This window comes from Lacerta agilis, chromosome 8 (assembly GCF_009819535.1).
Source record: "Lacerta agilis isolate rLacAgi1 chromosome 8, rLacAgi1.pri, whole genome shotgun sequence".
Taxonomy (NCBI): Eukaryota; Metazoa; Chordata; class Lepidosauria; order Squamata; family Lacertidae; genus Lacerta; species Lacerta agilis.
The window spans coordinates 36,201,652-36,225,763 of record NC_046319.1 but is presented as its reverse complement, the minus strand read 5'-3'; the positions used below and the strand labels follow the sequence as shown (position 1 = coordinate 36,225,763).

At 43.3% G+C, this 24,112-nt stretch overlaps 2 protein-coding genes across 4 annotated transcripts; one reads left to right on the top strand and one right to left on the bottom strand.

Moving 5' to 3' along the window:
* Positions 1-234: 234 nt before the first annotated feature.
* On the bottom strand, positions 235-13,775 carry EMC8 (ER membrane protein complex subunit 8). The gene is made up of 5 exons (XM_033156924.1): positions 13,364-13,775; positions 6,213-6,289; positions 5,353-5,422; positions 3,540-3,634; positions 235-2,164 (listed from the first exon to the last, which is right to left on the bottom strand). The coding sequence occupies exons 1-5, from the start codon at positions 13,613-13,615 to the stop codon at positions 2,005-2,007; spliced, it is 654 nt and encodes a 217-aa protein (XP_033012815.1). The 5' UTR covers positions 13,616-13,775; the 3' UTR covers positions 235-2,004.
* A 1,249-nt stretch (positions 13,776-15,024) lies between these two features.
* Positions 15,025-21,596, top strand: LOC117050952. Of its 3 annotated transcripts, none has more exons than XM_033156922.1 (5): positions 15,025-15,108; positions 17,248-17,327; positions 18,121-18,285; positions 18,411-18,542; positions 21,309-21,596. In XM_033156922.1, exons 1-5 carry the CDS (start codon positions 15,026-15,028, stop codon positions 21,443-21,445), a joined length of 597 nt encoding a protein of 198 aa, XP_033012813.1. In that variant the 5' UTR covers position 15,025; the 3' UTR covers positions 21,446-21,596. The 3 variants fall into 3 exon arrangements, with proteins under 3 accessions (XP_033012813.1, XP_033012812.1, XP_033012814.1); XM_033156921.1 differs by having other exon boundaries at positions 15,028-15,129; XM_033156923.1 differs by lacking the exon at positions 15,025-15,108 and adding an exon at positions 15,267-15,335.
* Positions 21,597-24,112: the final 2,516 nt, after the last annotated feature.

Genomic DNA, 24,112 nt, shown 5'->3' with positions numbered 1-24,112 from the left:
GGGCTCTGTTCTGCCTTCTACCTTCCAAAGCAGTATACAGTCTAGTTTTCAGAACCAGAAGAATTCCTCCATGCTACAACAACTAGGTGTTAAAGTTAGCTCTAGTAACAGTTGTCACATTGGGTGTGGGGAACCTGTAGCCCTTTGGCTGCTGTTAAGACTCCCATCAGCCCCAGTCAGAATAGCCACATCTGGACTACATACTTGGAATCACAAGTCATTACAAAAGCCATACTTATTTCATCGGTTTTATTTTCAAGGTGATGGGGAGGGGGGAGGAGCAAGGAAATGCAGGTGGTCGGCTAAACATTTTTTTCTCTCCCAACATAAAACCTCAAACCATTTCTGCTTAAAATGTAGAATGTGTTATAAATAAAGGTTAAGTTAAGCTAATACAGGGTCCGTAGGAATAGAAAAGACAAACAAAATACATGTAAAATAATGACAAGGAAGATGCCACACCCCTTCTCCATCAAGAGGTAAATGTAGAGAGAAAAAGAAAAGAAAAAACCCTAAACTGACACATGTAAGCATTTTAAGACTCTTTTATGCTACAATATTATATTACAAGCCTTTTCCGAATGGGCAAAAGTGGCTCAGTACTAAGTGTAACTGTTTGAAACTGACTTTATAAAGACTGTTTGCAAGACATAAAGGACGTTAACAAACAGGAGTGCCTCCCATAAAAGACTTTCAGGCGTGTTCATGAGCAATTCCTAATCATTTCAACGCAGCTTTAATTTGAGCTGCGCCCCTTCATATTTGTGTGTTTATTTTTTTTTAAACTTCTGCAATTCTTAAATACAACTATACCATCACAAAATGGCTGCACTCAGATGCAACAACAAATTTCGGACTAACACATTCCCTTCCTCCATGGGAGGGGAGATTAAAACTTCTCTTGCAAGCTTACAGTGAACCACAGTTCACTGTTTCATCTGATCCCTGGCAAACTATGATTTCTGCAAACCAGAAACCCCAGACAGGTCCAGACAAAATAGAAACTATGGTTTTCTGCAAAACATGTAGGAGGAAGGGAGAAGGTGAGGAGAGAGTTCATGAGCCTGAGACCAAAGGCTGTTGTGCTCATAACTATGTCTGAATGTAGTCAGTAAAATGAGAGTAACTGAAATTCATAGTTGTAATCTTGTCTATACCACATGGGTGTGCATTTGTACAGAAGAAGTTACAAGGTTCATCTAACCACAAGGTTAAGAGAAGCACTCCTGAAACAAACAACAAGAACAAAGAACAATCTTGCAACTCACTTTGCTTTTTTTTTTTTTTACCACTTCAAGACACAACGAGTCCTTGGAATGGGCAAACCACTCATGGTGAAAAACGACCAGGCTCATTACATTTGAGTCTGATAGGCAGAAAAATTGCAGCATTCTCAGAACGACAGAGAAACTTGGCAGCATCTGGTGGGTATATTGCTTGTCAAGCTATTGTTTTCTTCCTGTGCAGCATGTCATAGCAACAAGTACGGTGGCACACAACACCCAGCAGTTAGCACTTAGAACAACAGCTCTCAAACTGGCCACGTATTTTCACTTATAGTTATAGATTTGATTCTTTAAAAAATAAAACTAGCAATTAACTCTCTGGAAGATATTTCATAAATCTTAAATCTTTTAAAAATTACTCTCTAAAGGTTATAAAAGGTTAGTCAAAACTTTTTAATATGAATAGCTTGGATAAGTGGATCTAGTTCCCGGCTGGAGAAGTTACAGCAACGCATTATGCCAAGGAGGAGAAGAGTCCACAGAGGAATCTGCAAACTACGGTTGGAACCTCAAGGATTCTCATTAAAAAGATTTGACTGCATAGTGACACATCCTTTTTCTCTCTCTCCCAAGCAATGTGTCTCACTCATTGGCTTTCCACATCACTTGAAGGAACCGTTTTAGTACTTTATTTACATTCAAAAAGTATTCATCTCCCCCTTTTGTTTCTTCTTCAGCACAGTGGAAATGCCAACAAATCAAGTCAACGGGAGACTCCCTAGCAGAGGTGCAGGACAGCTTTATTAATCTCTGGATTTGTCCAATCATTCCGGATGTCATCCAAATGATTATCAAAATCTACTAGTGTTTCATAGGACCGGCTGTCCAGAAGTGAGGCAGAGATCCTCTGGGCTTCTGACCAGTCTTCACAGTAATCACTAGGAAGCAGGGAGAAAAAAGTAAAGAATTAATGGTCCTCAGGAGGAACCAACCAGCCTCCAAGTCCACTGGAGTGAAAGCAAAGGAAAAATCTATCAGCAATGCATAATGGCAAGCAGAGGGTCAGCTACACTATGAACTACAAAACAACAAAGAACACCAGTCAAAATGACTTACCCTGAGGAAACCTGGGAGTTACAAGAGAGGCGCACCTGTTTGAAGTATCTGCTAGACAGCCCTCACAGAGCTACAATTCACAAAGAGACTTTATTCAAATGCAGTGCTACATCTATGACTTAGTGTTGCACTGATGAGCTCGCTCACTTCCTTTCCCTTCCCTCTCCCTTCTCTTCTTCCGTCTCAGTCACAAGGAGATTCAAAGCTTATGCTTCTGTTTTTTAACTAGGCACAGTACAGTCTTACCCGTATGTTCAAACCTGGACAAACGGTGGCCAGTTTTAGTAATGGTTTATTAAAAGAGGGCACCTTCAAACCGTGGTTTATGAATCTGGCTTGTTTCAGTGAAAGCGTCTCATCGTCTTCTCCCGTTCCTCTTGGTGGCACCTTCTCCAGCCTGATGCCCCCCTGACATTTTGGACTATGACTCCCAACAGGCTACTGCCAGCATGGCTGTGTTGGCTGATGGGAGTTGGTAGTTCTACTATCTGGAGAGCACCAGGCTGGGGAAGGCTAGGTTGAACAACAGCTTAGTGTTGCATTCTAACAAGGCCAGTGCCAGGGGCGTAGAGAGGCATGACCCTTAAACTGTTTCACACACCACAGACAGGCCCTGCACATTATTTGTTCAAAGCTGACTGTGATTAGTTCCCGATGGATGCTACTCTGGTTGTTTCACACCTGAACCCTCCTTCCTCTCTTCCCCCTGCCCCACCTCCATGCCTAACAATTTCCTGTGGTAATAGGTTTCATACACTATGTTGCTGTTCTGGGTTTGTTGGATTTACAGTTTGAAATATTATTCAATTAGGCAGATCTGAAATTTTATTAGGTTAACACTGGATCTAGGTCATTGAAATGATGTTCTTTATTTATCAAGTTGGTTTGGGGATAATAGCAAAAAAACTACTTAATTCAGCTGCCCAAACTGACTCCTCCAGATGTTTCAGAATAGAAGTCCCATCAGTCCCAGACAACCAGCACAGGTTGAGGGAGGCTGATTTAATTCATTGTTTGGATTTGCTTGTGTTTGTATTGATTATACATTATATATATTTGCAATGACTGCTTCATACTCATAGCCAGCTGCTTATTTTGGAAGCATTCCAAACTTAGGCTTCGTTTCAAAGTAAAATATACTAAATATAAAAATGTAAATGCTGCTTAGGAGCAAAGGTCTGTTCTATGAATACTCACAAGTGCGGGTCTTTGCATCTCCATTTGTTTTCGTGATGTTCGTACACGTGAATAGTTGGTTCTATGCACTCCATTGTAAATTTACTATTATCCACCTAATGCAGAACAGAGAGAGGGAACAGAAAGCTCTGTGGCAGAATGTCTGCTTAGCATGCAAAAGGTCCTATGTTCAATCCCTGGCAGCTCCAAGTAGACCTGGGAAATTTTCCCCTGCCTGAATCCCTGAAGAACTACAGCGAGCCAGTGTAGGTCAGGTATGGGGAACACCTGTCCTCTCTACCTGGCTGTCAGGGCTCTCCCAAGTCAACACACCCTTTTGAACCACACCCTCCACCAATCCTGCTCTGCACCCTCCTTGAGTGTTTTTGCCTGACTGGAATGCTTCCTTGAATGCTGATCATATTTCTTGCTTGTCTGGATGGAAGATAAAGAGGCCTACTGTACAAAGGTAAAATTCACAGCTGTTGCTCCACCAACTTTTGCCTCTGGCTCTTGGAAGGTTACTTAGGAGGGAATGCAGCCTTTGAGCCGAAAAAGATTCCCCACCCCGGTGTAGATAACAGTGAGCTAGATTAACCAATGCTCTGAATCTGTAGAAGGGAGCTTCCTATTCAGAAAAGAATTCTCACCTAGATAAACACACTGGAACAACCTTACAATTTATGCACTGGAAATGGACCCTTGAAATTAAGTTGGAAATGTGGAGAATGAACTAGAAATGAACTCCTGTTAAAGTAGTGGTTTTCAAACTTTCCACCTTCAGGGAACTCTTTCTTTTGTCTGCTGAGGAATCCATGATGGTCAACCACAGACACCTAGCAGGTTGCAAAGGATACTTGGGCCTGTTTTAAGGGCACACACTTGTTTAATGCAAGGCATAATTTAGGCTTGTTAACCATTGCTCCATGGTGACAGAGTGCAATCTAGAACACACCCAACAGTTTCCCTGCAGCTGTACACTGCAGGTATAAATCCCGTAGTGATGGGGAAACAAACTTTCAAGGAAATAAGCATCATCATTATTAATTCATTTTATTATTCAATTAATATGATCAGGATGGCAGCCAAAAAAACAGTATTAAAACAATCCACACTAAAACAATAGCTGGTTGCTAGCTCTCAAATGGCCGGGGCCTCAAAAAGTCTCTGACAGTTATCTCAATACAAAGGCAGGCAGCTGCAGAGCAGGGGTGGGGAACCTTTTTCAGTCCAGGGGCCACATTCTCTTCCAAGCAATCTTCTAAGGGCCACCTGCCACTAGTAGGTGGGGCCTTTGTAGAATAGGCTATTTACTTCACTCTCAAGACACCTCTCTCTAGTCTCCATCCAGGCAAGCAAAGTTCAAGGACATTTTCCAGCTAGGCAAAAACACTTGAGGAGGGTGCAGAGCAGGGCTGGTAAGGGGCATGTCTTGGAAGAGTCCCAAAGGCCAGAGAGAGAGACCATATCCCCCACATAGTGGTTCCCAATCTCTTATAGAGAAGGCAGTGGTCAGGGTACCCAGGTCAGAAACTGTATAGGGCTTTGTCCACCATTACTTGTTTTCTTGTTTTACTTTAAATATATGGAAGAAACATGAGAAACTGAAGGATGTTCTGGAAAACAGTTTTGAAACACACTGCTTTAGGGTGATGATGCGACTTCATGGTAGCGAGGGAGGGTTTGTATTACAAGACTTGCAAATAACTGAAGCACTTACATTTCAGAAAATGTAATCTAAGCAATTGATGTCATTAGCTACGGCCATGAAGTGTACACTAAATAAAGAAAAAAGGCAGCGGGGGTGGGGGGGCAGGGGAAAGATCTTACGTACCATTATGAGGGCTGTGTCGTTGAAGCCTTCTGCAATCCTGGAGGCAACCTTTTCAGCAACCTGGTTTGGACTACAAAAAGCACACAAATTACTTACAATTCTGCTATTCTTCAAATCAATCATAATGAAATTGGAACCAAAGGTGTATTAGCTACACTTGAATGAAGAGATGACGGAGAAGATGTCCGATGATGTGCTCAAGAGGAAACATTTTATATGGCCTAAAGCAAGAATCGGGAACCTCTGGCCCTACAGATGTTGTGGCACAACATCTCCCTTCATCCCGAAAAACACTCACCACACTGGCTGGGACTTACTGGCCTAGGAGTTCAATGACATCTGGAGGGCAACAGTTTCCTTAAACCCTGGTCTAAAGCTAAACCAGATTTGAAATAAACTGATGGTGGCTAGGCATTGCCAGCCCTCTATTCTGTTCACTCACGCTGGCCAACCTCCTGCTCTTGTAACATAGAGGCACCTGTGGGTTTGAGTAAATGGGATATGGGCCTCATTGCATCAGGCATTAAGCAAAGCTTAAGAAATTAAAATAAGGCTTCTGCAACCAATCTGTTGCCTTCTGGATAATCTGGACTACAATTCCCATAGCATCAGGTCAGGGATAGCTGGCCTACACATTTAACTAAACCAATGGTAATAGCTTCCCCTGAAGGAGCCCTGGGAATTATTGTTTTGCAAGGCCACAAGCACAGTGCTACAGGAAGAATTTGCTACTATGTGTTTTGTTAGGGTTAGCCTCCGATTTGGTTCTTTCTTTCTTTCTCTCTCCAAGCCCCTCCCTTCATGTGGCTCACGTCCATTTTTGAATGGGTCCCAGTGGTAAGGTGGTTGTAGCAACATACCTGGCATCTTTCACACGTTCATTAGCTTGATAGTACCCAGCTATTACATAGCTATTCTCTTTGCACCATGAATCAATCTGAAAGAGGACATAAATAAAAAATCTGTAAGCATTCAAAACTCAAAGCATCGGCTAATGTCACACAGTTCGGAGGGCAGGGGGTGATAGCTAGTGAATTAGTGGATTGAAATAGCCACTTTATACCTATTAACATGAGAAAACGTGCCTTCCTTTTGAGAGCTGTTTCAAGGACAAAATGAAAACTTTTGCACTGCCAGGGTACCAGGTAAAAAATCCATTTCTCAAATGAAATATTGCTGTTTATCATTTCATAAAGGACTTTAAATTTATGTTCTATACAACATATAACTTGCTAATTATACTCTCCTACCCCAGGTGAACCTGGCCACTATTATGTATATTTATGTTATTTATATTGATAGAATTTCTATAATGCCAAATCATAGAATACAACGGTGGCATTAAAACATGGAACATGGAACATATTTTTTTTTTTAACGAAGGGGTTAAGGTGACTGGCTGATAAAATAAAATAAACAGCTGGCAAGGCCTACTGGCATAAGTCTTCAAGAGACGTTTGAAACTCAAAAGTGACGATGCCTGAGAAATCTTTGCTGGAGTATTCCACAGCACAGAATCAGCAACACTAAATGCCCAACTTCTAGTTGACACGAGTCAGGCCTCTGTAATACAGGGAACATTTTATTTCCACTGTACAAAATGCGAACTGAAGTTGAACTGGGTGGCCACGGACAATCTGCAAGGGAGGTGGGACAAATTCGGGACTCCTGGATATCAGCCCAACCCTCTCATAAAGCTGTGGAAAGCCACCTCAATGAGCTGTCTCCAAGTTCTACTCAGAGGAGAAAAACACTGAAATTAAATATTCTAGTTTAATCATGCCCACTAATTTCAAAGGATCTATTGAGTAGAACTTAGAAAGATATAAAGGGTTTTTATCAAACTATCAGTGCAGTGGATGCAGGAGATCTGGGTTCAAGTTATCACTTCGGTCCTGGATTTAATTGTGTGTTTTTCTGTAAGACATTCGCACAGTCTCAGCCTGCCATGGAGACAGTGATCTATTAGTGGCTGCTGAAAGTGGTCAAAGCAAACACAGTTAGTAAAAGTATTTCATGGTAAGTGGCATAGCAATTTCTTTCATTACAGATAAGTTGGGATTCCTGAAGCCCGACCTGGTTGACAAGACACATGGAAAAGACAAGCCAGAGAAGGGATTTTATGGAGAAGTAAAATATGACAGCAGAGGTATGCACAAGGAAGGCGAGAGACCCTCTTGCCCTTCCTCTGGTAACTTCATTAAGCATGGAAGTGAAGGGGCAGAATGAGTGGAGAGGGGTCTTAGGATGTGTGCAGAAACTTCGCGCAGGGGAGAGGACAGAAGGCACAAGTCAGAGTGGAGGGAACTCCTTGTTCTTTTGCCCCACCCGCTGTCATTGCAGCTGTGCAGAATGAAGGGCTGGTGGACTCTGGACTTGCTAGTACTCTCATGGGAGGAGAAGGGGTGAGAAAACTGGTCACCAGCCCCACTCTAAAAGACCCACATTTAAACTGCCCAGCAACCAGGGCTGTGGCCTTTAGCAGGAAGAGCAACATGATCCTCAATTGGTGATAAGGTGCAGATTCTATTGTGTCTACTCAGCACCTCCACCCCTGCTGCAGCAGTCACTTTAATTAGTGAAGATATTTGCATAAAACTCTTATCATTTTATCCTAATGTATCATCTAATCTGCCACAAAGCTTTGTTAAAATACCCAGTGAGAATTAAAGGGGCAAATTCATCTTGGGTGTTATGAGGCAGGATTTAAAGTGCTGCATTTATCCATATCAGATTTTGGCCCAGTTTCAGTGGCTTTTGAATATATCCCCATATTTGCTACTCACAATAAATGTAACTGATTAAGATAATCCAGTGATTTTGGGAGGTGGAAAAACGAGCTAGCAATTGAGCTTTTTGCTGTCAACTACTATCTTTTAAAAATGGGGGGAGGGGGAATTAAGTGGATTGCAGAACGTTTTGGATGCTGAATTCCAGCTTCCTGCAAAACACATCAATCTCATGGTTAGCAGAATAATTACAGCCCTGAATTAAACTGTCTAAAAGCAGAACGAAGCTACACAAATAATCTCTTCTAAAAGAATGACATGGATTTATGTGTTTCATTAAATTGTCATTTGCTGACATTGTTATACTTAAAGAGCCAACTGCTGAAGTAATCATAACCCCCATTTCAAGGGTTTATAGATGCCATTTTAATTGCCAGCAAGTTGAGATCTTTTAACTAAAAACCAAACACCCGGATAAAACATTCTTGCTCACAGCAAACATTAAGAAGCTGATCTGAAATTTTCCTTTTGCTATTCTATAGCAAGCTCAGTTTCTATTCAATTTTAGGGGAGCAACAGAGAGAGACAGCTCTACTCTGGCTTGTTAGCAACAGGTTTTTGTTTTTTTAAAGTAACACTTTATTGGGTTTTATAAACAAGGATCATATGAATAACAAATTATAGAAATAAATAGACCAAGTCTTCTCATGTCATTTGTATATCACAAAAACAGCATAATAAATTTGCAGGAATATGTACAACATATGGTTCATTTTAAGTTCTTGGTTTGTGAATTGGTTTAAACAAAAACAAAGGGGAAACAGGATAGAACAGAGTTAACAGATAACATTCAACATCGCATAGCGAAACGCCTAATCAGGAGCCCTTGTGGTTGTGCCTAGATTAAGTATGAGTAATAGTCATTTTTCCTCTTATGTTACCAATGAAACAATATAAAGTGTTGTATATAAATGAGCGTGTGAGCACAGTTCAAAGTGAAAATAAAAATTTATGTTTACATTTTAATTTCGGTCAACCAGATTGAGCCAAATGCTGATGGGGGGGGGATCATTTTCAGGAATACTGGCATAAATTAAACCATACCAGGGTAAAGTCATCTTTCTTGATCTGTCCACATGTCAACTGTAATTTATTTCATAATCTCGCAAGGACGGCTGTTTCCCAAACTGAACCTCAAAGTTCAGTTCTTTGTCCTACAGCTATATTTTTCCATTTTTGAATGTAATGATATTTTCTTAAGGAAAGCCATTTTATATTGGCAATGTGTACACATCACCAAGCACGTGTACCTGCCTTAAAACAAGCTCTGCCCTACCAGGCGATAAAGTTTCCATATGACAGCTCAGTAGATGTGCTTTGCAGATGGCCAGGCACGGTTGGGAAGTAGTTTTCAAATTGCTCCTTGCAATTCCCAAGAGTTAACCGGCTCATTTGCCACAAGTGCATTTAGTCATTTGTGGCCTTAACACAAATGCACAGACAGCTTTCGCTGGGTTCTGTGCATGGCAGCCAGAGACAATTTTTACTCCCAACAAATGGCCAACTATCAACAAGCTTGGTCTAATGACCCTTGGTTGGGCAGAGGAATCAATTTTAGCCTATTCCCGTGGCATATCTGCTTGGCTCATATGGTTAATTCATCCTCTGTTGATTTGTTCATTGTGACCTTAACTGTGTAAGCCTATCATTATGCATGGGGCGGTGGGAGGACTGGTATGTGGATCACATTCCCTTAAAATAAGGCCTTGTGTGGTTTTTTGAGTTCTCTATTACTACTCTGCAACTCCTTAAGTATTCTTGTACCTTGACAATAACCTTAAAAGGACAGGATGTGAGCAAAGACTCTTCCTTGGACAGAATAAATCTTTCACTGGGAACTTCTGCTTGCTACACTTTCTCTCAATATCTCCTTCATGCACCTGCTTGGTTGCTCTTATCCTTCAGGCCTCAATCTTTCTAGTGATGGTCTCAGCACAGCACTTTGTGGCTTTTGGCAGGACAAATAACCAGGACTGCTGGACCCAAGTTGATATACACATTTCATCTTCTGGCATTTCTACTATCAATCAGCAAATAGGCTGTTAAATCTGAATGCCACTTACAAAACCACAAGGCAGCATAATAAAAAGTCACGCAAATATGGATAAGCACCTTGGCTTTCTAAGACATCTCGCACTATCCTTGATTACGTTTGTCAAAGCTGCCACAAACAATATTTGCATGCCACATTGATTTGCTAATTGATTAAAGTTTGACAAATCCCAACTCAGCTTAAAATGCACAAATACAATTTCTTCATAATTAGATTGTTTGAGGACTTGCAGCATTTCATGATTTCTGCAATTATTTCAATTTCCCATTAAAGCTACAAGCTGATTTTTACCAAATGGAAATCTTTGCAAAGTCAGAGCTGCCACAATGCTCTGTATACCAAAGTGACTCACTGCCCTTAAAATTCAATGTCCATGGTGCTCTTCATTCAACTTTGTACTCAGCAACACAACTTATTCCATTGCTGCCCAGCCTTCTCTAGATGCTTTTGGTTTAAGTACTCTGATATCAGAGGGGCTGTGAACACACTGGTTATTATCTGAAGAGATATCACAGGCTATGCACTGTCCAGGAAGCCAAAATGTTTATTGTTTTCAATGCTTGGTTTCCAGTGCACCCAACAACAGATTCCCAGGGTGAATTACAAGAAAGTTTTTAAAAACCACAACAAAAAATTAGAACGTGAACATTATAACATCATGATGTTAAAAAGCAGTAAAAAAAAATCAGCCAGTAAAACTAAAATGAACAGCAAGCACTGCAAAAACAATATGAAGAGCGCCCTTCCCAGACAAAGCACCCTTCAGATGTTTTGACTACAACTTTCATGAGCCCCAGTCAGCACAGCCATGCTGGCAGGGGCTGTTAAAAGCTACAATAAAAAATATATGGAGGCCACCAAGTTGATAAAGACTGTTACTGAGGATTAAAAAGCTGGGGGAAATGAAAGGTATTTGGTGCCAAAATGTTATCAAGGTGGATGCCATGTATGTTAGCATTCCAAAGTTAGGTTCTTTCTCCTATAGCCACCCACTGCCCTTAGATGGTGGGAGCTCAAAAAGAAAAGCCTCCTTTGAAGATCTTAGTATACTGCATAGGCAGACACATGTTGAGACAATAGGTCTTTCAAGGTATTGTGGTGTGATGCTGTAAAATATTTAACACAAGGACCTTTGTACCTTTAGCAGTTGTGTTGCCAAGGACCGTTGGGCAGGTGCAGCTGTCCTGTAACTGCTGAAAGTTCAACTTCTACAAACCAATGAAAAAAGTATAGAGGTGCTATCTTTGGAAGCATAATCTCCTCTGTGCTAGATGATGGGAAGGGTTATTAACAGATAACATGCTGAAGAGATGTGGTCAGGTGCCCCTGGGAAGGCCACATATCAGCCCCCCTCTGTTGTTTGTCCTCTGCATGCATGTAATATCCAAAGGTATGCTGCCTGATCACCTGTGAATTTGTGTAGAAGGCAGCCTTCCCCAGCCTGGTGTCCTCCAGATGTTAAGAAACACAGCTCCCACAATCCCCAAATTCTGACCGAGGAAGTTATACAAAAATCTGGAGGACACAGTTAGAGGATGTTATTATAACAGTTCATCTGTCCTGCACCCTCAATTTCTCATAGTGGGTGGGTGGACGTTTAAGGAAAGTCCAAAAGAAGCCCCCCAGCAGCTGTCTTTCTAAGGCATCCTGCCTCTTCACAGGGAGGTTATATATAGCCCAGCATCCTGTTTCCAACATTGGCCAGCCAAAAGTTTTTTGAGAAGCACAGAGGTAGCAGTTTCCTTCCTCATATGTCCCATTATGTGGCATATTGAGCTATATTGCCTACAGACAGGGAGGCCCCATTTAGTTCTTATAGCCAACAGCATTCAACGGACGTATCTGTCACGAATTAAGGCAACAGACCCCCTGCTTTGCTGTTCGCTCCCTCCCCCCAATCTTATATTTAGAAGTATATTACCTCAGTACTTAAGAAAGGCCATAAATCAGGGGTCAGCAACCTTTTTCAGCTGTGGGCCGGTCCACCATCCCTCAGACCATGTGGTGGGCCGGACTATATTTTGGAAAAAAAAATGAACGAATTCCTATGCCCCACAAATAACCCAGAGATGCATTTTAAATAAAAGGACACATTCTATTCATGTAAAAACATGCCGATTCCTGGACCATCTGTGGGCCAGATTGAGAAGGCGATTGGGCCACATCTGGCCCACGGGCCTTAGGTTGCCTACCCCTGCTGTATATCAACTGCATCACATGTAGAAGCAAGGCCCCAGGCTTAATTCCTGGTGTTCCCAGCCAGACAATGTCGACAATACTGAGGTGGAGAAACCAATGGAGTGACACAGTACAACTGACAACTGTTAACCCTTCATTCAGAACCATGAGAACTAGAACCTTACTTTTAGGGGAAGGGCTGTGGAAGACCCCATGATTTACATACAGAATGTCCCAGGCTCAATCCCTGGAGTCTCCAGGTAAGGCTAGGAATGTCCCCTGCTTGAAACCCTGCCAGACAGATAATACTGAGCTAGATGAAGCAAGGATTTGACATTCAGTATAAGGCATGGAAGCGCTATACACCCACAGGGAAGCCTTCCCCAAAAGCAGCAAACAAGTTAAGGAGGACCAATTTCCCATTGCGGAGGAAAGAAACACAAGAAGCTGCTTTCCCCAGGGTTTCAGACAGGCAGGGGTGTATGCTTTTCCAGCCCCTACCTGGAGATGCTGCTGTGGACTGGACCAGAAACCTCCTGCATGTAAAGCAGATACGCTACCATGGAGTTGACGCTTCCCCTAAAAGTAATATAAGACGCTAGTCCTCATGGTTGTGAATAAAGGATTTAAATGAGAATATGGGAAGCGGCCTTACATCGAGCCAGACCATTGCCCCATTTAGCTCAGCGCTTACTGACTGGCAGTGGTTCTCTAAGGTTTTACTGTAGACGGGGAGGAGTCTTTCCCAGCCCCTACCTGGGAAACTGAACCAAGAACTTTCTGCATGGAGAGCAGATGCTCGACCACGGGGTTAGGGTCCTTCCCCTAAAATCAAAGCAAGATACTAGTCCTCGTGTTTCTGAATGATGACAATATGAGGCCTTTATACCGCGTTAGACCCATTGGCTCATCTGTCAAGCTCAATTTACTGTCGACGCCGGCTTTCTGCCCCCCCCTCCCCCCCGCTTGGCAGCCCCCCCGGCCCACCCACCAGCGTGAGCGCCACCTCCAGCATGGGCGCCAGGGCGAGGCTGCCGTGGAAGAGCGGGATGCAGTCCACGAAGAGCGCGTGCGCCGGCAGGTGAGGCCCCGTCGGCTCCCTCTCCCTCTCCCGGCCTCGCTGCTGCTGCTGCTGCTGCGGCTGCGGCTGCTTCTCGGCCACCAAGAGCCCGTTGACGGCGCAGTGCGGGTACTTGGCGCCGTGCAGCACCATCTTGCAGTAGGCCTGCGTGCTCAGCTTCATCTTGGCCGGGCCCCCGCCTCAGTCAGCACAGCCCTCGCCGCTGCTGTTTCCTCCTCCTCATGGGGTCCCGCTCGGCAGGGGCAGCTCCGGCCTCCTTCACGACCACCGCCGCTGCCCGCTTCCGGCTCCACGGGCCCGCCGCCAAGCACCGGCCGTAAAGCTGGGAGGAGGATGAACGGCGCAAAAGTGTCGCGAAAGGAGCCTCTCCAAGTCCCATAGCTGAAGTGCAGAGGAAGCGTGGAGAGGGCCCTAGACTCATCTCTATGGTCTTTTCTAGTTCCGCCTTCTCTACCTCCCGTCGTACCCCGCGGCGAATTAGCCAACCTAAAGTTTTTTTTTTTTTGAACGCATAGAGTTACGGATCCATTGTCTACAAACAAGGTTGCTCGGTTATTTTTGACGTTTTATGTGGGATAAAACAGGCAAGAAATTCCGAGGAAGAAACAGAGGAGGAAATGTCTTTGTCTTTTTGGGGGGTTGCAGCTAAAAAGCTAACACATTTTATTATGGCATAAGCGTGCATCTGATACGGTTGACTCTAGCCCACGAAAGTTTATGGCACAATTTCTACTAATCTTAAGATGATACAACACTTTTTGCACTCGCTCTTTTCTTTTTGCTACAATAGACTTGCATTGCAATCCTAACGCCACTTACCTGGGAGTAAGACCCACAGAATTCAAGGACACTTGCTTCTGAGTAGACATTGTTAAGGATTGCTCTGTTACTCCTCTGGAAAGTGGAGAAAAGGAATAAAGGAATTTAGCGTAGCTACATTACTACTAGGCGGGATATCCCTCCCTCCCCGTAGAAGCAAAGAGAGCAGTTAACATTGCATCTAATTGAGGTCTTATTTATTGTGAACGGCACTTTGGAAACTTACTCTTCCTGCCCCTCCGAAATAGGAAAAATGAAGAGTGACACACACAATTGTCTGAAAAACCATCTTCTAAGTTCCTTTTGAATCTCTTTTTTGCCTTTCCTTCTTCCAATAAAAAAACTTTTGGAGTTTCTCGTAGGGAGCATTGCTACCCAATCACAGGTAAACAACAGTTCTATATTTCTCTGTACTTTTTCTATAGCAGACTTCACCAGCTCTGTGCCCTACATGTTTTGGACTACTAGTAGTTTAGTGTAGAAAAGACAAGGAGCGACTTTTAGAGGTGTCTAAGGTTATTCACGGTGCGAAGTAAGTGGATAGAGAGAAGATTCTCTCTTTTCATCCTGGAAGGTCAATTCAATGAAGCTGGATTTTCTTGATGTTAACGCGGAAATCACCCCATGGAGTAAACGATACCTGGATACTTTACATATTCTTATATCTATCGATGTCCTTCGCGCCAGAAGGCTTTAGGTACCGCCTAGGAGGCGGGACTTCCGCCCTCCTGGCTGTTGGTCCGTCGCTATCCCATGCTGCCTTGCGTTTCCGTTTCCCTCTCCTTCCCTCTTTCCGTCCTCATTCTCCGCGGTTTAGAGGACACGAGCTGCCTTGGGTTTGTGGTTGGTGGTGGCAGGTGAGGGTGTGGCTCCGCTTCCACGGAGAAGAGTGAGGGGGGAGGCCTGTGGCGGGAGTGGGGAGTTGCGGGGAGGAGGGGGAGAAGGAGGGAATCCTGCTTAATTGGGGTTTCCTGGTTGATTGGGGTAAGCTGACGGGTTGGTGATGGAGAATGGAAAAGATGCTGGTAGTTGCCCTGGGAGAGACGAGGGGGCAGGCAGACAGGTACAAGTCTTCCACGCTTACCTGGGAGTAAGCCCCATTTCACTCATTGGGGTTTAATGGACCAACTCTTATTCAGAGATAAGCCCCGCTGATCTGAATGGGGCTTGCTCCCAGGTAAACATTCAGAAGCATTTTAGCCCCGCCTCATGCACAGGATGCAGGAAAGTAAAAGCGTCGTTGTTTACACCTGTACCCTGAATGTAAGCCCTGCTGAACTTAGTAAGGCTTAATAGCCCAGCCTTATGCATGTGTCTAAATCCTGCATTGTGGAGCCTTATTTGTGGAAGTAATCAATGCTGGAAGCTTCTCTGTCCACTAGCCTGTTGAGTACAGTGGGGCTTACATCTGAGTATATATGTTCAGGGTTGAACAGGAGTGGGGAGCTTGAGGCCAGCTAGATCAGGCATAGGCAAACTCCGGCCCTCCAGATGTTTTGAGACTACAATTCCCATCATCCCTGACCACTGGTCCTGTTAGCTAGGGATGATGGGAATTGTAGTTCCAAAACATCTGGAGGGCCGGAGTTTGCCTATGCCTGAGTTGGATGCTGCTAAACTGCAACTCCTGTTATCCCTGACTACTGGCCATGCAGGCTGGAGCAGATGGAGTTGGCCTCCCATAACAACTGGAGGGCTGCATGTTCCCTACCCCTACTCTGTAAAGTAACAAAAGTTGTTACGAATTTCTGAATAGATTTGGTAATGAATTTTGGAGTATATTTAATATTTTGGGTTCCTTCCTTTTGGGAAGTTGGGCTGTCAACTCTGGAGATATCCCATAACCTGTTACTTACAGCAATTAACAAGTGGTAATGCTTCTCTATGGCATAAAAAGTTTTATTACAATTATTTAATGTATTTATATCCCGCCTTTCTCCCAAATTGGGACTCAAGGCAGCTCACAACATATTAAAAACATCCTTACAAAATACAAAGGAACAAAACCAAACTAGTTAAAAACAATAGTTAACAAACTTAAATACAACAAATTTAAAACAGCATTGAAATAACAATTGCCCTTATAGCAGCCAAGTGGTCAACATTGTCTGCACCTAGTTTTCAATGACCTGTCTGAATAGGAAGGTCTTAGCCTGCTGGAAGAATGATACCAAGGAAGGAGCCAATCTATCTTCTGTTGGGGGAGAATTCCACAATTGGGAGCAACCACAGAAAATGCTCTCTCTTGTATCACCGCCTCCATGCTTCTGACATCGATGGTATCAAGATCATTATGATTTATTTGTTAGATGAATTGGAACAGAGTTGCATTTCCCCTCCAGGCTACTTGACAACCTATTGGGAAGACACACTGGGCTGCAGTCCTATGCTTGTTTATCCATTAAATGTGTGGGACACTTATTGCCCTTCTTGTAATGCATATATGCAATTGCTGCAAATATATTGAAAGGAGAGACTGGAAAATCCCAGGTATCTGTTGTCCCAGATTGTTTTAAAAAGGAGGATGCAGTGTGGAAGCTTGCATTCAGTTTTAGCTCTCTAGCTGTAACCATCCGTCCCCTGATTTTTTTGTTGTCACCTGTGGGTGGAAGATTTTCGCTTCCAGCTCTTTCTTTGTGAGAGGTTGATTAGTAGAATGCAGAAACTGTTGATAGTCCTTTCTTGTGAGAGGAGTTGGGAGTCTGTTGCTTGTTGGTGTCTTCTATTCTTATGCCCTTAAAACCTAAGTCTGCATCTTCTCCAAATGTTACTCAGTAGGCTACATTTTGGTTTGCTGGATGGTCATTAGAGTTGTGAGATTCCAGCACTGTATTTTGCAAGAAAGACAATGCTGCAAGTAATGACATGAGGACAGTGTTTTGCAAGAAACTGCCAATGGTACTTGCAACGTAGAAGGAAAATTGTGTTTTCTGGATTCAGTCTGCTTTATAACATTGTACCTTTTTCTCTTTCAGGATGTTGGCTTCTCGGGCATTTAGTCTTCTTGGCAAGCGGGCCATTTCCACTTCAGTCTGTGTGAGAGCCCATGGGCATGGTAAAATGATGGCTTATTATTACATTTTTACCCTAGCTCTCTTTGAAGGAGCTTAAGGTGGCATATAGCGGTCTTCCCCTTCCCTGTTTTATTTTCACAAGAATCCTGTGACATAGGCTGAGAGAGCATGACTGGCCCAAGAATATCCAGTGGGCTGTCATGTCTGTGTGGGAATGTAAGCCTGGGTAATGTATCCCTGATCCTAATCCAACACTCTTAACTACTACCCCACCCTGGCTCTCATCTTAGCTTAACTATCCTAAAACTGTTCACATAGGTTTAGTACATTTCAGCATATACGGTGATATTTCATCACAACAGCTCCTTTAAAATAGATTAGAGTGACAAATAGTGACTTTCCCATACAAGTGAGGAGAGCTGAATGGCTTTAAATCTGCCACATGCCCTATTACAGCCTATAGTCTGTTCCATGAATGAGGAACCTGTGACCTTGATAGGAGATGGAACCCAACAACCCCAGCATGGCCAATGGTCAGGGATTATGAGAGTTGTAGTCCAATAACACATGGAGGGCCACAGGTTCCCTGCCCCCATCCATTCCATCACAATGACATAATGCTTCCAGAACGAACTTATTTTCCTCGTGGGTCCTCTTGTGTGAAGGACCAGCATGTGTTTAAAGCCTTTCTTAAGAGAAATTAAAAGATGGAACTGCCCAGTGCAAATTTTAGTGTGTGCCCTTCTGCTCTGATACCTTTGTTTGGTTTATGCCATTTCAAGCTTCCTGGGATTGTAACCGTGTGAGACTTCTCTTATTTTCCCTGCCAAACAGGTATTGCAAAAACGGAAGATTTCAGCCTGCCAGCTTACAACGATCGTCGGGATGTTCCATTGCCTGAAGTTGAGTTTATAAAAAGTCTGTCTTCGGAGCAGAAGTCCTTGAAGGAGAAAGAGAAGGCATCATGGACTGCCCTTTCTTCTGCTGAGAAGGTTGCATGTAAGTATTTATGGTTATGGTGGTCTGTGTTGGAACAGGAGAAAGCAGGTTGGCAGGCAAAGGTGGCTTGGCTAACTTTAAGCTTCAGCATCTCAATTGTACCCTCTCTTCTCCCCACCTTTCAGTGTACCGCATCAAGTTCCATGAGACCTTTGCTGAAATGAACAAGGGGTCATCTGAATGGAAGACTGTTTTCGGTGGGGTATTCTTCTTTATAGGCCTCACTGCTTTTGTTGTCATTTGGCAAAGGATGTATGGTAAGTAGTTGGCATTTAAGGAGCATCTTAACCATTAAGGTAGCAAGGTGTCTGAAGTGAGAAGTGCCTGTCTTATGGTCCCAAGAATAAGGAGAGAGGTGTATGTGCATGTGTACAGAGTAATATAGAAGAACTAAGCAGTTACACTTCCAGGTGTATTTGCACCAACACATGGCTCTTTTAAGTCATTGAAGAGCATCATTTAAAGTAAATTTAAAGTAACTAAATCCATGTTTTCTTTTGGGAAGATGCTTTGGCAATTCAGAGTTGTCTTTTTAATAATATGATGGCTGTACTTGAGGCAGCTTAATGGACAGCACAACAGTGTATGGGGCTATTCACTCTTTTTCATGCCACAGGTTCTTGGCTTTGGATCTATGGCAGGATATGGGAGGCCCTGGACAGAGAAACACATTGTGTTCATCTTTGTCATAATAAGGACAGGCAAATCTTAGGTGTCTGTCTATCTTCAGGTAGATCTGTAGCTGATCCCCATCTCCAATAAGCTTATAGGGGCAAGAGTGCCTCAGATGGCTTATTTTTCAGATTTCCTGTTAAAAGATGGAGTGTGTAACTTCACAAAAGTCGTTAGCTTAGCTGCTCGCATTTCAGCTACATAAATTATTGCCATCTCAAGCAACAATAGATCCAAACATTTGTTAAGCTTTCTTGCCTTAATTACCTGGAGACTGTCTGATTTGCCATTAAGAGTTGGGCACCTGGCTGCACAGAAAAAAAGATATCATCAAATAATAGTCAGGTATTACATAGCACAAATTTTTAGAACAGCAAAATATTTAAATATCAAGCCTGATGATGATATAATTACAAAGGTTTTTTGTAGTATCTTAAACAGTGAAATTGACTCTAAAACAAATACAGTGGTACCTTGTTTTAAGAACAGCTTAGTTTATGAACAACTTGGATTAAGAATGCTGCAAACCCAGAAGTAGGTGTTTTGGTTTGTGAACTTTGCCTTGGAAGCAGAACATGTTCCGCTTCCTGTTGAGTGTGTTCCATTTGTAAATTGAGTCCCCCCGCTGCTATGGGAAAGCATGCCTTGGTTTAAGAACGCTTTGGTTTAAGAACGGACTTCTGTAATGGATTAAGTTCGTAAACCAAGGTACCACTGTAAATGTATTAGAGTAACTACTTGGTACTGTGCACAATTCATTAACATTTCTGTAGGTTTTCATTGTTTTTACACCCAGGGCTAGCCTACAGTTTCTTTCCTTTGGGAGGAAGGGTGGAAGATAAGTTCAGTAAATAAAATAACATTAAATTAGTGATTAAGTAAAAGTTGGTTTTTAGAAGGCAGGCATGGTACTGCATCAGACTAATTCTCCAAGTAGGATTTCCTTCAACTGTTTTTTGTCTCAATCTGTGTTGTCAAATTTTTTAATCAGTACGCTCCTGGCTAAGGCAGGGCAAAGGAGCAGGCCACATTTGCTCCTGCCATTTTTAAGAACTTAAAACTGCCACCCACATAATCATATTATTGGTTTCATGGGATATTTGACCACAGTCATTTGACAGGTGTGTCATTCCTACACACCATGGATGGCCTGGGTGAGTGATTGAATTTACGGGAAGTAATTCCCTTCTGTTTTTTGTGTGCAGTCTTCACTAGCTGCTACTGGGGCCAGCCCTATCAATGGCCAAAGAGGTAACTTCCTCAGGCAGCACATACTGAGGGGGGCAGTAATGGTATTTCTCTGCCTGTTGCTTCTGGATCCACCAGCCACTGCCTCTGTTGGAGGAGAGAGCCATGAGTGCCACACAACCTGTCCTGTGCCATTTAAGCTAGCCTGCTTCCCTGAGGTGTGGAGGACACGGCTCCATTGCCAGTGTTGGAAGTAAGATTCAGTGGCTAGTCTAGTTAGCTTTGGTACTTGGAATGGGGGTGAGCGAGCCATATTGTCAGTGGAATCAGGACCCTTAGGGTCAATGGGGCACAGCGCAACCAACCTTAGTTTGCCTGCTTTCTTAGAACCAGTTGAAGGGTGGCCTACCTGTCATTATCTCTGGCTCCACCTAGTGTTGGTTCAATAGGCAGCAGCCTCCACTACATCTTTCCCTTTGCTTTGGGCAGCAAAAAGCCTTGGGTGGACCCCAGCTGCCATGCAGTAAATTCATTGTGAACTGGGAACAAATATCTGTTAACATAAAACTAGATTTGATATCTGGCCGAAAGATGGTCGTGAGATGTTTTCATGTTTTAGTTCTGAAGGCAGAGCAGAGGTGGCTTTCAAATGTACTTGGGCCAGATAATGCTGAGAGAGCATCGAGCTTTTGACTCACACAGAGCGTTGTGTCTCTGTTCAGAGGTCTTAAGGGGTAGTTGGATGCTAAAAGATAAAGTCTCTAAATGACTTGCAGTCATCAGATGTGCAGATACTTATTATTTATGATTGTGAATCTCCTTTCACATAAACACTACCCCCCCCCCCAAAAAAAGCTGAAGAGAGACTTAAAAACATCCTGCTGGAAAAAGCTGGAAAAATTGTTCAGTTGTTTGCAGAAAATACAAATAGAGGGTGCCTGTTGTATCTCTGCTAGGATGCTGTTCCACAAAACAGTGACAGACACACTTGAAACCCCTGCTCTGAGTTAACTGTGGAGTGGGCTTTCATCTCTGCATCCTTTTGGGAAGCAAATAAGTTCTATTGTTTCTAGGCTTGGGGAAAGCTTGGATGGAATGTACTTCTTACTGTTGACAAATTGGAGATGTCATGAGCTTATTGTAATTTGCTTTTCAATTTACAGTTTTTGGGCCAATCCCTCGCACTTTCACTGATGATTGGAAGGCCATGCAGACCAAAAGAATGTTAGATATGAGAGTGAACCCAATTCAAGGCTTCTCGGACAAGTGGGACTACGACAAGAATGAATGGAAAAAATAAATGCACTCCAGGGATCGCCACTCCTGTTCTGGCTTGAAATGTTGAAACCATTCCTTCATCTCCACGTGACCTCGCTGCTTCTGTGTATGGGGAAGAAAATACCCCTCTATTGAAAGAGAAACCTTTAATAAATGTTTGGTTTGCTTGACAAGTTTATTCTGCTTTGTCCTAGGGTCCAAGGAAGTATAAATTGTCCCTCTTGCTATATTTTTAGATGTAAAATCTACACAGCAGGATTAAAAGTTGAAGTTAAGGAAAAAAAATGACTTTGTGACCATCTCTTGGAGATTATCTTTAAAAAAAATAACTCTGGGGGATTCTGGCTGCTGAAATACCAAATGCATCTTATTTGATCCAGCAACCCTGGAAGCATCTAGTGTGCTGATGCATTTTTAATAAGCACTTAGTGCTTGGAGTTGTCAAACCACGGCAGCAGAAATGGCCCGGCAAAAAAACGATTCTGTGTTCTTTTGAGTGCATGCTGAAAGGCAGGACCGCTGCACGACACGTCAACATGCACTGTGTCACAGATTGTAACCAGAAGGGAAACCACACCTCTCATTCTGCATAAAACTGTGCAGAACACAATGTAGGCAATAAATCTGCCTTCAACATAGCCTATAGGTTCGGGTGCTGCTGCCCTGAATTAGCTCAAGTTCTGCACCAAGTGCTCAGCAGCTTCTGCTACTGCAATGCAGCAAAGGTGTTGCCTGAGGGCTGACCTTCTGGAAGCCTTCCCAAAGGCTTTGCCTTTGGCTTCCCACAGGGTATGTGTGTAGCTGAGCTGGCAAAGGGAGCTGCTTGATGGCAGTGATAAGTCACAATGGTGGCAGAAACAAATATGACTGCAGAATATCATTAACTTGAAATCTACATTGCACTAGATCTGATCTATGTTGCAATCTGCCTCTACAGGCAGCTTTAGATGTCATGACACTACTTTGAGAAATCCATCTGTGAATGCTAATTCCTAATACCTTGGTGCTCTTTAGTGTAACTCTGAAACAATCCAAGATAGGAGCAGGCCTGGTGACAGATAATCTTTAGTGCTGCTGATGGAACTCTCATACCTGATTTTTGTGTGTGGAGGTAGTTCATGCAGTCAGTTGGGAGTCACCCCCCCCCCCCAACCCAGAAATTGCATGGAGAATCAATGCACAGAGAAGAGGAAGGAGTGGGAGGAGTCACTCCTGCTGTTCTTCCCTTGACCTGCATATTGAGCTGAAAGTGAACACGACTGATGCTTGTTCATGCACAGCAACAAAAGCCATAAGATACTATAGATCGCATGGGCTCTTTGCATAGCTATAAACTTTCACATCTACAGAATACAGCTGCGGGACCATGAATGATCCTGTCACTATTACTACATGAGAAGGATTTAAATTTTGTAGCATTCAGGGGATGCATTGGCATATGTGTGAATCAGCCCTATTGGCTCTTGTCAACCCCCTTTGTATTATTTTATTACATCTATACCCCACCTTCCGTCCAAGGAGCTCCAGGTTGTGTACATGGTTCCCCTCCTACTTTCTCCTCACAACAGTCCTGTGGGTGGCCCAAGGATAGCCAGTGAGCATGAATGAGAAGGGATTTCAGCCCTAGGCACTTAGCTCTTAAGTCTGATGCTTTTAACCACTACACCACACAGCCTCTCGTGAATAGCATTTTGCAGTTCATTCCCTGGTGCTAGGGATTTGCAGTTCAGCTAATAAGCGTCCTGCATCCCTTGCAGCCTAGCAATATAAGGATCGCCTGGGTGGGGGAGGTGCTTTGCCCGGTGGCTTGTGCCTGAAAATAGCACTAGCTGCCTTCACAGACTCTACAGCCGCTGACCTGCTTTCTGAATCCCTGTGAGGGAGGCGAGGCCAGCTGGCCTCTGCAACAGCACCCTCTTTAGGTGAATCCTGCTAATGTACCAAAACAGGCTTCCTTTCTTTGGAGGCTGGAATTGGAAAGATGCAACCAAGGAATGAATGAAGGTATCCTGGCCAAAGAAAGCATGACTGCAGCAGAAAGGAGCTGATGCCTCTGCCAGCGGATGACGCTTTGCTGCTGTCTCCGAGGAAGCTCCTAGCACGACCCAGAGCAGCTCAAACTGGAGCCTTTACCTGATAGGTAAGAATGGGCAAATGACAATTTTACTTTCTCATTTTTCCTAACCTAAGTTCAGTTTTCCACATTTCTGCATCAGTTTGCAATCATCTTTTTTTAATTTTTTTTTAAAAAACCATGAAATTCCAACCTATTCCTCACTAACACATTTTTGTATGCAAAGTATACACATTTTTGCTTAAAAAAAAACCAAACAAACCCCATACAATGCATTTTTGGGTACATGACTTTTCTTCCTTTATACATAAAAATGTAAGGGAGGTTAAATGGAAGCAGGAGGTGCTTCACACAGTGGTTTAGCAAGTCACTCTGTGAAACACCTCTTCCCTTCTTTAAAAGAGAACAAGCCTGGGAGAAAACGTGGTGGTGGGAGAGGCAAGGGGATGGGTGAGGGGTAAAGGGAGCAGTGTTTGGTCAGGGGTGGGGGAAGGGTAGGCAGAATTGGTAGGCAGAGCAAGGGGGGGGGATAGCCCCTAATATCAATATATACATTGACTCTAGTCTGCACACAATGCAATGTCTGCACACATTACTTGGCTGGGTAGCTGTGTT

Excerpts from the sequence above, each read along its gene's own strand:
- LOC117050952 (XM_033156922.1), top strand. The coding sequence starts at position 15,026 with ATGCTGCCTTGCGTTTCCGTTTCCCTCTCCTTCCCTCTTTCCGTCCTC. Across the intron at positions 15,109-17,247 it reads GAGGACACGAGCTGCCTTGG|GATGTTGGCTTCTCGGGCAT; the intron begins GTTTGTGGTTGG and ends TTTCTCTTTCAG. Across the intron at positions 18,543-21,308 it reads CATTTGGCAAAGGATGTATG|TTTTTGGGCCAATCCCTCGC; the intron begins GTAAGTAGTTGG and ends TTCAATTTACAG.
- EMC8 (XM_033156924.1), bottom strand. The coding sequence starts at position 13,615 with ATGAAGCTGAGCACGCAGGCCTACTGCAAGATGGTGCTGCACGGCGCC. Across the intron at positions 6,290-13,363 it reads TGGAGGTGGCGCTCACGCTG|ATTGATTCATGGTGCAAAGA; the intron begins GTGGGTGGGCCG and ends GTCCTCTTTCAG. Across the intron at positions 5,423-6,212 it reads GAACGTGTGAAAGATGCCAG|TCCAAACCAGGTTGCTGAAA; the intron begins GTATGTTGCTAC and ends TGCTTTTTGTAG.